The 15,694-nt window shown below is 34.2% G+C and overlaps 1 protein-coding gene across 2 annotated transcripts in view; it reads right to left on the minus strand.

Annotated features, from left to right (window-relative positions):
- Positions 1 to 628: 628 nt before the first annotated feature.
- The window catches only part of LOC135195842 (transmembrane protein adipocyte-associated 1-like), a 99,204-nt gene continuing 84,138 nt past the window's right edge, over positions 629 to 15,694 (minus strand). The window contains exon 8 of one of the 2 annotated variants that reach the window (XM_064222360.1): positions 629 to 15,237. In XM_064222360.1, coding sequence (XP_064078430.1) covers positions 15,064 to 15,237 — 174 coding nt within the window. In that variant the 3' untranslated portion in view covers positions 629 to 15,063. The remainder of the gene's footprint in view (positions 15,238 to 15,694) is intronic. The other variant, XM_064222359.1, reaches the window with a different exon arrangement.

Below are 15,694 nucleotides of genomic sequence, written 5' to 3' on the forward strand. Positions count from 1 at the left end.
GACCAGACCTAATGTTGATTAACCAGTCCATCGATAAGCTAAACCATCACAATACTTAATTAAATTTTTTAACTCATCACAGAACTGGCCCACATGGTTTGTTTTCAGTGTAAAGTTAAAACAATTCATCAATAAAGATGGAATACATCCTGTAGCTGAATAAATTACAAGTAATGTACATTCTGACAATCTTCGTAGACTGAAAATTTTCAAAATTGTTAGCCCAAAATTTACTATTTGCTGTTGGTTGAAGACTGGTCCCACACAAAATATGTTGTTAACTATAAGCATTTACCTACACTCTGTGCATACAGGGATTAGGTCATGTTAACTATTCATGGGTTAAAGTAGCATGGCCAATAATTGGGGAAAGCACTTGGTAGATAAGACATTAGGCTAAGTCTGTTGGGAGACATCATATGACATACTTCTACTAGGCTTGTTACAGATAACATATTAATACTGTTTCTCCATCAAATCGAATGTAAGGACATTACTAAGAGCACTAAGTTTATGATTTATATAAAACTAAAATTAAACACCCATTCATGAGGCAGTGAGAATTAACTCACAAGATCATCTAAAGAGTATATTCGCAAAAAAGGAAATTACAGTAAACTAGACAATGTTTTGAATGCAAGACTAAACCTTTAATGATATCCTTTTCAATGAACAGTTGTTTAACAAGACTTCAGAATAAAAAAAATAATTTTCAATACTTCAGAATAAAAAAAAATTTCAATAAAGATTAAACCTAGAGGGAAACATTTGGTTCACAAATAGTAAAATAAAAATATATACACTACAAAAACTAAATCGTGTTACAATGAAAAAGGTCCATATAACTAATAAGAGAAATGGGCTAGCTAAGAGTTGTTACATATTCATTTCTGACCAATAAATTTTCAGTTTCTCCTACATCTAAATAAGTCTGTTTTACAAATAACGATATTACACATCCAATACCAAATCTCCTCTGGTTCTGTTCTATATAACCTGAAATGTTTACAACCTTTATTTAAAATCTCTTAACTCACCAAATTGGATTTAAAGCCCACTGCTTATGAACCTGACATATTACAGTTATAGCAACTTAAAACTCTATTTTGCTTATACATATATTCAAATCTAGTTAAGCTAACCCACATGAGTTCTCTAAAAAAAACTGTAAATATATTACATATATAAATATAACATAACTGAATAAAAAAGAAAAAATTATACCAGTTTATAATGATTCAAAAGTTGACCACAAAAAATATTGAATTAAGTTCACTGACTTTTACATGTACAAGTCTAAAGTTAGTTACAGCAACATACAGTAAAAAGTTAAATAAATGTCTGAAAGAGCTAGCTATAAATTAACATGCTGTAAACATACTGACTTTCCTCAAGTCAACAGTTCTTTGGTATCGAATGACCAGGTCCCCAGCATCTAAACCTCAGCAATATATATTTGGATATTAATTAACTAAATAAAATATATATTTATACCATCCTTATCTACTACTGGAAAAAGTAACAACTTGGTTAAATGCCAAACATAAAAGCTTGGTAATTTGTAACTTCAGTGACAAGTTAGGTCAAGAAATTAGTGTTTATTGTGTTTAAGGAACCTAAGCTAATCATACTTTTACCAATAGCTTTAAATTCTACACTTTGGTTTAGCCCACAACAATCTCTGTCCTGTATACAACTCCTTGTTTGGTAATACAGTAAACTATGGTAAATAGTGTAGTAATACACTAATCCTTTTAGTAATTATGAATACCAAGTTATCCAAAGAAATTAGCATTGCAAACTAGTTTCATATGAAATGAAATAGTAAGCACAAAACCAAATTAAACAGAGTTAAATACTTTGACTTAAGTACACTCCCAGTTTAAAAGAGTCCTCTGATGTTTGACTGAATACTGTAATGTTTACAAAAATCTATTTCTGATCAGCAAAAGTAACAACTCTTTCAAAGAACTTAAGGGAGTTCAACAAATCCACAGTGAATACTTCTGGGAAAAGATAAAATTTATCACACATATGCAGAACACAACAAACAAATCCATCTCTGGGTAAAGATTTACAGTAGTGATAATTCTAAAACATGAACAGCTATATAAAGCTTGCAAATAAATATAACTACACATAACCAAACATACATGCAAACACAAAATGTTATATGTATAACTACAATGATACATAAAAGAAATTGAACTACATATATATAAGGTATCCACTTCTGGAAACCAACCTACAAAACCAAAACACTTCAAAAATGATTTCAGTGTTTCGTCACCAGAGTATAATACGAGGAGAATAATATAAAATAATTTAAGTCTTGAAAACCTTCAATGAAAATAAAATTTTTGACTTTTGAATGTGGTTTTAAAGCAGATAAAAGCTTCTGACAGTTTATCAGCATTTCAAGCTAAATCTAACACCAACTCATTTACCTCCATTTTATGCCACTACAAAATATCAGTGTAGGTGAATGTAAACGTACATGGATAGGTTAACAGATGACCTCTACCATACTTGCATCACCTGAAATAAGTGCTCTTTGTGTGATCTCACAATACCATTGCACTGAGTGTGTATGTGCCAAGACAAAACATTATCAACATGACCTTCCAGCTGCGTTTTTTTTCAAGACTAATTGCTACAAAGCGAGAGTAACAAAAGCAGCTGAGTAACATAACCTGGCATGAGCAAAACAAGCAATAATATTCAGTTAGGAGACTCAACTGCTCTAAAAATAAACAGGAACAATACGCAAAACATGATCACTTCAAATGTTGCATAAAGAGGATTACTTGAAAGACAAGCATAGGTAGAACACACCTGAATATTCAACATAATGACATCTGTGGACTTAAAAATTTCATTATCTCAAACCATGATGCAGTATACAGTTCCAAATTTCTCTTTGTTAATACAGTTGACATTTTCTTCTTGCCTTCTGCTATGTCATTAAATAAATTTCTCTTTGTTAATACAGTTGACATTTTCTTCTTGCCTTCTGCTATGTCATTAAATAAACCTTTGAAGTTATCAAGTGGCAGAATATCACAAGTAAAATAGCTATTTTATGTTTGTAAAATATTGTCTTTACTAAGTTTGTCATAGAATACATGAGACCATATGCATGTGCTGTAACCTCCCAGCAGCAATTAACATACCATCACCAAATTAGCGTTTGGGGCTATCAAGTATCAATTACTACTATTTTAAGTAAAATACTATCTGAGGGGTCCGAGACAGGCATCCCCAGAACATCACCTCCAGAAGGCTGATATAAACATGTCTCTGATAAATCCTATTGCCCAAGAGCATGGGACACGTTCTCCATTTCTAGCACTGAAAAAATTCTAATTTGTGATCACAATTGCTTAGCAGCATTTAACCAAGCCACTGATTTGAACCACATACATGAACAAAGTACTACTGTAACACAGGTTAGTGAAACATGTTAGTATTGTAGGTGATCAAAATCTTTTCATCAGATCCTCTTGACATCATCTCCATTTGTTCATTTTCCAAATGAAGCAAACAATGTCTCAACAGCTGCAAGAATCTCAGGATAAATTTCATTGTCACAATGAAGTTCTATGACAAAAAAATGTTGCAGAGGATGTTACATGTTATTCTTTTACTCTTTTAGGGGTTTGGAGCTTAATCAAGGTGAAAACTCCACAGAGACTGATATTCTTTCAAACATAAGTAACAATGCTTCATAATACGTCTGCCATCACCACATGTGATGAAGTTGGATTATACAGTCGGGATTTACAAGTAAAAGTACCCATACTTTAGTAAGCTAGAAAACCTTTAACTAAAGCAGCAATTACATGAGCAAATTTCTCTATTTGATGTTATTTTCCATTCAACTAGATGGGGGGCTTAAATATCATTCTGCACTACAAAGAACTGCCTATAAAATCCCTGGATATCTACCGAGTTTATACTGGTTGACTTATTTTCAACACAGGCTTTTATTTAACTGCCAAAGGTCATAAATGTCAAGCTAATTTGTTTCTTTCCCAATAATGCAACATTTCTTCTGTTTGGATATCAAAATCCACTCATGCTAACAAGTGTAACTGTTAGCATGAGTTAAAGATGCTGTGCCTGACGAACTTTTGTAAGTCATTTAACCAGGAAACTTTCTTCCTACTAGAAATTCTTGAGTTAATGTGAACTGTTCACCTTGCAGTGTGAGCACTTTACCTTGTAGATATTACCCAGGGTTGCTCTGCCATGAAATCAATGTTTACTGCACAAATCTGGAGCAGTATTTCTGGCACACGGTAAGATGATACCTCCAGGTAGAGAATGCAAAATATATCTGCCAAAGTGATGGCATAGTGATCTATGAATCAGATCTCACTGTCCACTGCTACATTCTTTATATTAATAAGGATCTTGTCAGTATGAAGACAATTTTGCCTGCATTTCAAAAGTCCAATCATAGGAGGCTCAACATTACATATTACATAGTAAACACCTTTTTGACAGAAAATTGAAAAGATTTAAAAATACAAGTTATCTGATAACATTTCTCAAGACGACTTGTAGCAATGAATACCATTGTATTGTCATGCCAACATACCCCTTCAGAGATTAAATAAAAATGTAACCACCTTCCAAACTCCAGATTTCATTGAGGATATACTAGCTTTATCCAGATGTGGTCAACATCCACCTTACGGAGTTGCAGGTGTAGGAAAACCTAACATAACAATGATAGCTATTACCACAATTCTGCTGCTGTTGTTTCCCTCAATGGCCAATCACCAGGGTATCTCTGAGGTTTAAGCACATTCTGGTGCATCCAAGGTATTATTGGCACTAAAATCTGGGTAATAGACCTGAGGAGCTGTAGCCAGGCCAAAAAATGGCACTCAAAAACTTATTAACTTCCATGACCAGGTAAATACAGGTATTTCCTTGAAGATGGAAGAACAAATACACAAAACTACATAGCTTTCAAGTCCAGACATGACAGGAAGTACCCCATCCTACTGGACTTCTGCAACGAATCCTCTGGTTTCTATTCTGAAGCAGGTTTGACACATTTCTTCAGTGGGCTGAGGTTGATTATCAGTCATCCACCTGTCACCTTCAGCACTGAAAAAGGTAACCGTAGGAACTGAGTGGTACATCCCTCACCTCCCTGCCTGCTTCTGCAACATTGATCTCACCTTACTCCTCAAGGCCTGGAACCTTTCCTAGTTGCAACTGTACATTGTATATATAACAGACCTAGAAAAACATTATCAAGTCTGCAATGTCTAATAACCGTGGCATGACACCAATCTTAATGGTGCTTTGGGCATACGACGACAAAGCAATGAAGATCAGTGTTTGAAGATCAGTGTTTTGGTCCTAGAGCGATAATGCAAAGTCAGTGTCTTTAGCAATCCATTACTGCAAGTCAAGGATCATCAAATGAATGAGGCCTTGTCCCCTCCGGAAAGCTATTAAAGGCAGCCGGTTGGGGGCCAAGATGTCAGGACTCCATGTGTTTTGTAAGTGACTAATCAAATGATAAATAGTCTGTCAACATATGAAAAGCAGTGAAATAAATGCATGAAGTGGCAAACACGGGAAAAGATGACCATGGTCGTAGCAACACCCTAGAGCCATGTCACACAGACAGATCCTTTATAAGGATGCACAGAGAGAAAATTGAAATGAGGGTGGGGGGAGACAGACTCTAGTAGTGATAAGCGTGAAGTGTCCTATAAAGAACAAACTGAATACAAGTCCAAACTTTAGGACTTAGAAAATTTTGTGACGTTTCCCTCAAACAATCAGACTCGGTAACCCACTCATTATGAATTACAAGTGGAAATCTAAGAGGATAAATAAAACTAAGACAACCGAAAACAAGCATTCTGAATTAAACCACCTAAAAGAAATTATTACCTTTTAAGAAAATTAAGACAGTTCCTAAATGTGAAAACACAACAATACAACCCTCTCATGATCCACGTTACCTTAGAGTGGGCCTTTCAAGAGATATAGCTGAAGATAAAGAGCACTGAAGTCCCCTAGATGCACGGCAAGTGACTGGCCTATTTCCAGGAAGAGAAGTTGATGATCAAACCTGATAACTTACAACAGCTGTAGCTCTGCTGCCGTGTCTTACCATAATTTCCAAAATTTTTTAATACAAGACCTCACTAGTGGAAAATCCATCAGGCAGGGAACTTTACCATAGCTTGTCCCACCATTCCTGGGCCAAAAAAATTAACCACTACTAAATCTTTAATAAAATAGACCTGCTTGGAGTAGAACATGAAAACCTGGAAAGCAAACTAGGAGTATTTGTCTGTGTACTCATGTTAAAAGGCAACTCTTGACATTCAATTCTTCTTCCTGGACATTGACTGTTGCCTGAATGAACAAGATGCATCACCTGTGTTGTAGATGTTTTTCTGGTTGCTATGTAAGTCAGCCTATCTGTGAGGTCTTGGACTACATCCTGCGAACAGGAACTGGCCCAGCATATATGAAAACTTCCATTCCTTGATGTCTGCAGAAAACAGATCAGCAAGGTCCTTAAAACATCCATCCCACTTCTCCAACATTAAATGTATATTGGCAAAATAAGGCCCAGCCTAGCAACAACAGAACCCTTTTGGCATAAACCACGATTACTGGTGGAGGAGCCCAGATGGACATGGTAAGTCCATGATGAATTCAGTCCATCATGTCAGCTCTGTAGGCAAGAATGTGACTGATGATTGGATGAACAAAGTTGGTGTCATGCTTTCAATAAACTGCCTTTAAGGCAGTAAAATTTCCAGTCTCTGGTTGCAGAGCCATCAGTATATTGTATCCCCGATTGTCCTTCTACCCTACATCCCCAAAAATATACACAAAAATGGCCAATACAGCAGTGGCCAGCAGCAAGTCAAGAGTATGGTTAGTGTGGTTATCTTGTACAAGGTCAATCACAAATTCTGCACCTGACATCACCTTGTGTTTCTGCTGTCTCTGGAGCCCAAGACTGTTGAAAAGCAAATTATGAGCCTTGGTTGCTTTCAGTTCATCTTATGGCATTTGCTTGATAAGAACAGCATGGTCTCAAGTCATACTAAAATGCATCCCAAAGGTGTACCAGTAAGACTCTACTAGGCTTTCTTTCCCAGACCTCAAGCATCTTACCAGTTTCTGGTGATAATGAGTCTTATCTATCAATCCCACCGGAGTCACTAATGAGATGAACTTGAAGACAATTATGAGGGAGAGATGCCACAAGACTACGATTTTGCAACCAGAAACTATGCCCATCTTTGAAGTCATGAAATGGCTACCTGCTTCTCCCTTAAAATATCTAGGTATGACTGCTACTCAATGGCTTCCTCAACAGCATCTCAAAAGTTGAATGTGACAGAACTTCAGCTGGAACTAACTTCCATTAGATGGGTTTCTGAACTGTCACAGCTAATATTGTTCTTCATCTGGTTGGTGCTTGAATCATCCATCCTGGGGTGGTCATTAGGTCAATGTTAATATTGATATCTACCTCCAAATTTGCATAATAAAAATTAATAACTGCATAAGCACAGCACCCACAGTTAGCTGTACTACAATGCCAGTGATCCAAGAAAACGCCAATGACCAAGTACTTGTTATAGTTTAGAAATAACATTTTTATCACCTATTAAGTTAGCATAAAGATGAGAAATGGTAACTTTGTATTAAGAAAACATGCAAGGGAATACAGTTCACACAAAAAGTTAGGATGGCAATTGATGGCTACCTAAGGATACAGGCACTGCATTTTGAGAATCCCACTCTTCCTCTATCTGTTAAACAGAAGACTGTTGAGTCTAAAGACATTCTGAGACAGCAAGTACAGGCTTATACGTGACTGATGGGTTGCAATACAAATTAGTTTTCACAAGGTGGTAAAAATGATGAACTCCCACAACAGCTTGCTGCAACCCTGTCACAAACTTCAACCTGGTAAAGAGTTCTCTAATGACATAGCAAGAGTGAGCAAATCACTAATAGACACAGTGTTGAACACTTCATACCAAACTGACTGGGGTTATAATCTAACTACAGCCTTTTTCAGGAAGTGATGAATTACCAGATAGATTTCACTGCTTTGGTTTCCTTACTCTATTTCTTTTGGCTGTTTGTTCTTATTGGATATCTAATTCCATTATTTACACTTCAGCTAGTACTCATACTAAAACTTATGGGTAACATTATCCTGATATTCCTACAATAAATCTGCAAAACATTCTTATATGTAATTTTAAATGTATATATTGTATGTAATTTTGCCAATCCTGGTTTCAAATAGAAAATATTCTGCAACTTCAACCAATTCACTTTTCTTCAGTTCTTCAGTCTGGTGTTGGCAAATTAAAAAGAATCATTAAGCACAAATGAAATTGTGACAATTTTGTAGTTTAGTAGTTTAACAATATGAATTATATAAATTAACCCAACCTGTGAACAGGAAAAATCACAAACAAGTCCAAATTTTTGACAGTGTAGAAACTACAGAGCACAATTACCAAATGAAAGCACAACTTAAAAATAATACGGATGCATACATATGCAAAAAAATCTCACATTTTCTTTAATTTACTAATCTTTTCATGTCCAAAAGAATGCATAGCCCTGGATAGAGCAGATATCTTTATGTAACAATGCCAGGAGAATGTGATGAATAAAGTATGTCTTAAGAAAAGTTACAAAATCTTAGTATGTTGTTGGCCACCAAGTGAAGATGACACAGAATCCCTCCTGGTTCACCTAGAGATTCTACTTATCCAACCTGAGACCAAAAAATAATTGAATGCAAATTTCTTTTCAAAATCTTCTAATCAACATTTTATGAATGAAAAAGAGGAAAGTAAAAATGCCTTGAAAGTCAAGAAAAACTGTTCAAATCCTTGACAGAAAAAAAAAATTCTCACATACATTGAAGTCATCGCACCATCCTCTGTATCAAATAAATTTCTAAATGAGCAAGTTTTCTTGGTTTACAGATAAACTATTCCTTAATTTTCTTTGTATGTTCATGTTTGGATGTAGTTATTTTCCATGGAAAAAGGAACTCCACTAACTTTCACCCATATCATATTTCCCTTAAATTGTCAACGAGACATTCATTTTAAAAAATTTTCCTGTTGGTGGGGATGAAAATGCCTTAAGAGGAATAGTTGTGACAGTCAGTTTAATAATATATCTAATCCACATTATAGATGAAGTCTGCAACTTATGTGTAGTGTTGGACTGTAGTTCATCTTTGATGCTCAAATCAATAATGGTATTAGGGTTATCAAAGATCATCTTGGAAATATTGTTTTCGTTAAAAGCATATCTTGGGAAGAGTCCTTTTATGAAGACAATGACTGTGTCATTATCAGAGTGGACTACTGCAACTATCTATCAAAATCTACCTACGACACAACTTTGGAAGCTGCAAAATATATCAAATAGAGTGGCAAGATTAATAAAAGAAGTCACACTTTGGGATACACTGACTGCCTATCAAAATGAGAATATTGAGAACAAAAATTATAACCATCAAGCTATCCAGATTGGATGTTCAAAGTATTTAAAAGATTTGCTGTGCACAATACAGTCAAAACATGTTAACACAAGACTAGCTAAAAATGGTTTCATGCTATCTGAGCCTTCAAATCTGCAGCTTAAAGACTGTGCGATAGGCTCCTGCTTGATATTAGGGAAGGCTTAAAATGTTAAGTATTTAAAGAAAAAATTACTTATTCAATGAGTGTTATGACAGTGTGGATTTGACAATTATGAGGGAGTATACTGTGATGTTTTTTTAATATCTCTGCAAGGATATGATAGTGTTGAATGAATGTGTGGGTCCCACAGAACATGTAAAATGGAGTGGAATTAGATAACAATCCTATAAGTAAGATTGTTGTCTGGATACTGTAAATAAATTAAAAGGCATAACCCAAGAATTTAGCAACCCTTATAAAGTCTGAAAAGATTTACGATACTAATGCTTCATACTTAGTATAAAGCAATATAATTACATTTATACTCCTGAAAGCCTGATAGCAACAAAGAAGAAATATTCCAAGATTGGCTTATTAACAACCAAACAATCTCTCATAAAAAATTCCTTATATTTAAAATCTACAGTTAATTGTGAAGCTATAAGCTCATAGTAGTCTTCCTTTCTAAAACCATCTTCATTTATACTAAAATTTGAAATTAACACAACCACACACACAAAAACAGTGGAAAACACAGGTTATCCATTTAACTGCAAATATCATTGTTAAAAATACAAATACTCTGCCCTCACAACTGTTAGTTGAATTATGTGCACATATACTTATTTACCACTATATTTTTTTTATTCATAAAATAAAAATCCCTTAAAAATACAACCTCTAACAGGGTGTGTTTATAGGATAAACCTTTCAAGCCCATGAAACCAAACTTGTGGAATTACTCAAACAGAATGTCAGAATTTTAACTCATGAGATGCAATGACTACTATGATATTTAAAATTTAAAAAATAAAGAATCATGCTACAGCTTACACCCTAGAGCACCAAGATAAATGATTCATAAACATAGATCCATTTTGAGACTTCTCAGGTAATTTGGTAAGGTCCCTTAACTTATGATAGGGAAATAAATTGCTAATAAATATTGCCAGTTTTTAAATTTAATTTTGTTAATGAAACAGGTCATTTAAAGCTTATTGATGGTTTCTTAGAAATAAATTTACAGATGCCAACAAATGTTGTCATGACTCTTAAGACAACCTTGCTACCATAGAACTAAACTTGTTCCACGAACATTTCCTCTATTTCTAATATACTGTACATAAGAAAATATAAATTTTCAAATCATTTTGTTTCATTTCATAGATAAAATTTCATTTACACCTTAGAGCTCAGTTGCGTCAGACAGATTGCTGAAATGCTGCTCCCAATAATAAATTAATATAAATTAGATCAATGATAAATGAGACTTTCCCAAAGTCCTTCTCTTATTCTTCAAACAATCTGGCTGAATCCAGATGTGTACCATTCAGAAGAAATAAGAGAAAGGTACATCCATTACAAAACACATTAAAACTTACTAAAGTTTTGTATGTAGTATTTACAAGAATTAAAACCTTCCTCCTTTAAAAAATTTGACTTGTAATTCTCTTTAGTCCTATGGGCTCTACTTAGATTTTAACTTGTCCAATCCCCATAGCTATATGAAATGTCTAGTAACTTAAAAGTTTGGCATCCCATCACTTCTTGCACAAATGCCACAGACCACATCCATTCATCATGAGAAAATGACAACATGAATAATTGTTTCACAAATGTAATCTGTTAGTCAAATTATCTTTTGTGTCTGAGGATGTATGGCTCTTAGTCCATGTTGCAGTCATCCTGTCCATCTCCAGCTCCCTTCATCATTACCTCTTATCAGAAAAAAGAGCATTACAAGGTACTAAATTTTTTCATAAGCCTCCTTCATGAGCAACGCCTGTTGTAAAATCAATCTTAGTGTAAGGAACTGAGAAAATACTAGGGTCAAACATTTCCGTTCCTCCATCTGAAAGTCCTCAGTGTCTGTTTGACTACAATCCACTGAAGCATCCTACAAAGTTAGTTAACATTGAAGAGTTGGTTAAATGCAGGTGTGGTTCTTGCTGGATTCATCCTAATGAGGACTGTAACCTAAAAACCATTCTACAAATTTAAAATGCTTTATTCTTAAAGGCTTGGCTTTCCCGCCTATCCTAATCCAAGTTAAGTGTTTCCTCGAATGTTGAGTTCCTCCTGATGGGATCTATCCAGCCTTGGTTTGTTATGACCTACTGTCTTGAAATGTCCAAGCAGATACTGACAATTTAGCATGCAAAATCATGAATGACAACTCTAATTGACTGAATTTGGGTTGAGTGGTTCTCTCTAATTCCTACCTAGCAAGCTATGAACCATTGAAACTACCCCTGCTTCTGCTGCAACAATAATTCTTTTCTTACTTTTCCTTAGGTACACTGCTTTATTTCATGTAACTACTTTTTGCACGTGGTCGTAAGATATCACTGGTGTTTGCACTGACCACCCTATCAACAACATTGTTTTTGCTTTTATTTCTAGTAGCAGCTATGTACATTTTTCTGCTGATCTGATAGATAATGTAGCTAAGTCACACTCTGCCCGGCTCAGCATCTGATAAACTAAGACTGTCTGCATACATGGAAAGGCAGCGTGTAAGCATATTACAGTAGATTTCACCAACCCATAAGCTATACAAATTGCATGCATTTTGGACCTGTTACATTTCTTATTCCTGTTAAAATAAAACTACTTCTGTTAATGCCAGGCCCAAACACCCTTTCCTCAGTCATCACTCTCCCACATTTCAGAACAATTTGGATTGCTTGACAGGTTAATGGCGTCACAGCTTGTTATTATATGCATATCATGAATAAAAAATTTCAGTGTTTTGGTAAATTTCAGTAACATTTCATATATATTTTAATATATGGCCATTCTACTCAGTAGGAGATTGACTGGCAAATGGCCTCATGGCTTGTTATAACATATATATGAATGTCATGAATAAAAAACATCTATTCAGCACTTAGTCTGTCTGCAATAACTAGGCACTAAGGCATAAACAGGTTTTGCAATTTGCATGATCACAACATCTCAAAATTTCCACATCAAGCATAATAGACAGTTTCCTACTTCCACTGTGGTACAACCCATGCACAGAAAATCTAGAGTGAAAATTATGTCCCTCTGTTACATGTCAGCTCAAAAGACCTGAAGTCATTCATTATTATTTTTAGATGCTGAACCTAAATCCCATCTAAATACAAGAGCAGTCTCATTCATAATGGTAATAGGAATGTTACCATATAGAAAATGGGAGAATTATGGAGAAGTTACAAATGACTTTAAATTAGAAATATATCCTCACTTGACAGAGCAATTTCCTGAAAAGTCTTGGGTATTTTCTTGTGCTGAAATATTCAATGAAAGTATCCACTTTACCAGTGAAAAAAGATAAGAATTACACAAGTGATTGATGTCTGCTTAACATATCTAGATTCTATATGTTTCAGTTTAATTATAGTAACTACTAAACAAAACAAAAAATACTGTCATACTGACTATTGATTTATTTCTCTATAAAACTTGAATATTTTGAGGGACCCTCCACAATGTGTGATTAAAACAGACATGTGAGATTCCTCCCAAAGTTGAAAAGGAGCTTTTCAAAAGCAAAATAATCTTTAAAAATAAATCACTCTTCTCTATCCTTCAGTAAAATAAATAAAAAATAACATACTTAGTGGTGTATATACTACATCTTTATGATGTATACAAAACAATCCATATGCTTACTCAGAAACAAAAAGTTGTACATAAAACCACTGAAATTCAGCTACCCTATACTTTCCAATGTTTTCAACTGCTCAGGCTATTTGTCAACCACTTCTACATGGCACTGCACATTCTAAAGCTCTAAAAATAAAAGTAGTTCAGCCACCAATTAGATATTGATATTAGACACGTAATATATATCTAAAATAAAATTCTGTTTTATACATCATTATAATGAGATAATGAAAGATGAAAGACTAAAACAATATATCATACTATACACATACTGTGGTAAACCATGTTAATTAGTCTTTCTGTCAAAGTAAAATTCATTTCAGTAGAGGTAATAAATATCTTAAAGTATGAAATGTCATGAAAAAAATCATCTGAGTATCTAGTATAGCACTTTCACTCTTTTTATTTAAATAATATGCAATTATGAACTACCAATAGCAAAGTGAACTACCAATAGCAAAGTCCTGATAATTTTAAAAAACTGCCAAAAAGTAAGAAAGCCTTTTGCACAACTTGTATACATCAGGAAAAAATAGAGTTTAAAGTATGCTTGTCACCCAAAGAAAATAAGTAAGCGATGGAAAATGAGTGGTGTGCTAGCAGAACTGAAAGGAAATGAAATAAATGTTGTGGCATGAGGTAGGCCTAGTACAAGAAATAATCTCTGAGTTTCATTAACAAATAGACATTCCCTATAAAAAATACTGAGTACTACTGTAAAACAGCATCATGAATCAACAATGACTTGAAATTTGGATGAACGAAATCTTACACTGAAAAGGACAATGACTTTGCAAGAAAACTGTGATTTTTAAATCCCCTAAGACATGAAAAGTGTGTCTGCATGATCACCAAACCCAAAGCAACTTGGTTTCTTATCAAATTACTGTATACATACTTCAACATTGGTAATTGCTTATTGAGTTGTACAATTTAATTTACAGGAAAACAGTGTTCCTGATTTTAACCATTTAAAATAATGTGCTTCTATTTCTTAGCATACACGTCAATGAGGGACATCAAATTTTCATATGTATGTACAATATACTTTTAGATTTTTATAATAGAATACAAACAACACATCATAACGAGATAGACTCGGGATTGAGAACTAAGCTTAATCTAAAAGTACAAATGTAGCAGCTCTTAATACCTTAAATTCATGGATGGAACATTGCTCAAGTAAAATGAAACCCCATTATATACCCAGTAAACACAATAAATGATTCCACAGTGCCTCATGTTCTTATCCTATATACCATGTTGCTGTGAACCACCTTTTCTATGTAGCATCCAAATTCCTTCACTGCAAAATTCAACAGTACTGCACAACTTCTTTTCTACATTACTTGAATAATGTAACGTGCACTGCAACAGGAAACTAAATGTTTTAATATAATGAGATTTCATCATACCAATGCAGTTATCTAGAGTTATCAGCTATTTATCAAATAAAACACTATATTTATATATATACTCTCAAATCAATAGTTTGCTTAAACTACATTCACATGCATCTTTATACACTCAAAGCATATTATGGAATATTGGACACATTATATACAGAAAAAACAGCACTGGAACATATCATTCCCTCTTTGAATCCATAATACACAGCTTCATACATAGCAAAGTCCTTGTAATATACAGTGACAAAATAATCTTTCTTCTAAAATGTACAGCATTTCATTCACTGTGCCTGAGATTTGTTGTAAGCATTGATAGTTATGTCATCGACGGAGTTAATAGAATAACCAGTAATAGAGTCGGGACTTTGGAGGGAGGCAGAGTAAAGTGGGTTAACAGGTGTCTGTCCATCACCAACTACTTCTTCTGACAGACTACTGTATGGAGCACTGCCAGACTACAAAAAATCGAGAGGAAAAATTTGAATTAGATATCAATAAAATCACATAAATACTACAATAATATTTTTAAGATTTACTGGAGGAACTATTCTCACCAGACACAATATATAAAATATCTCTCATAAAAATACACAAATTGAGCAATTCCTTCGAAATTCCTTCAATATTATGCATAGTACTTTTTAAAAGCAAACAATGCATACAATTTGTTTTTACGCTTACAATGGCTACCTCATGTACACCCGTTTTCAAACCCAAAAATATACTCCCATCATGAAGGGAATTCCACTTATAAAAATGTATATTTTGGTGTCAGTTTGGTAATCATGTTATCATACTGGATGTTATGCAAATGTCAATACAATAACACATTTAACTTATGCTTTCATACAGTTCATGTACATAAAGAGAAAACTAACATGTAAGAAGGCAGATAGAGGGCAGCCTGCAGAA

Source organism: Macrobrachium nipponense, chromosome 16 (assembly GCF_015104395.2).
Source record: "Macrobrachium nipponense isolate FS-2020 chromosome 16, ASM1510439v2, whole genome shotgun sequence".
Classification (NCBI taxonomy): Eukaryota; Metazoa; Arthropoda; class Malacostraca; order Decapoda; family Palaemonidae; genus Macrobrachium; species Macrobrachium nipponense.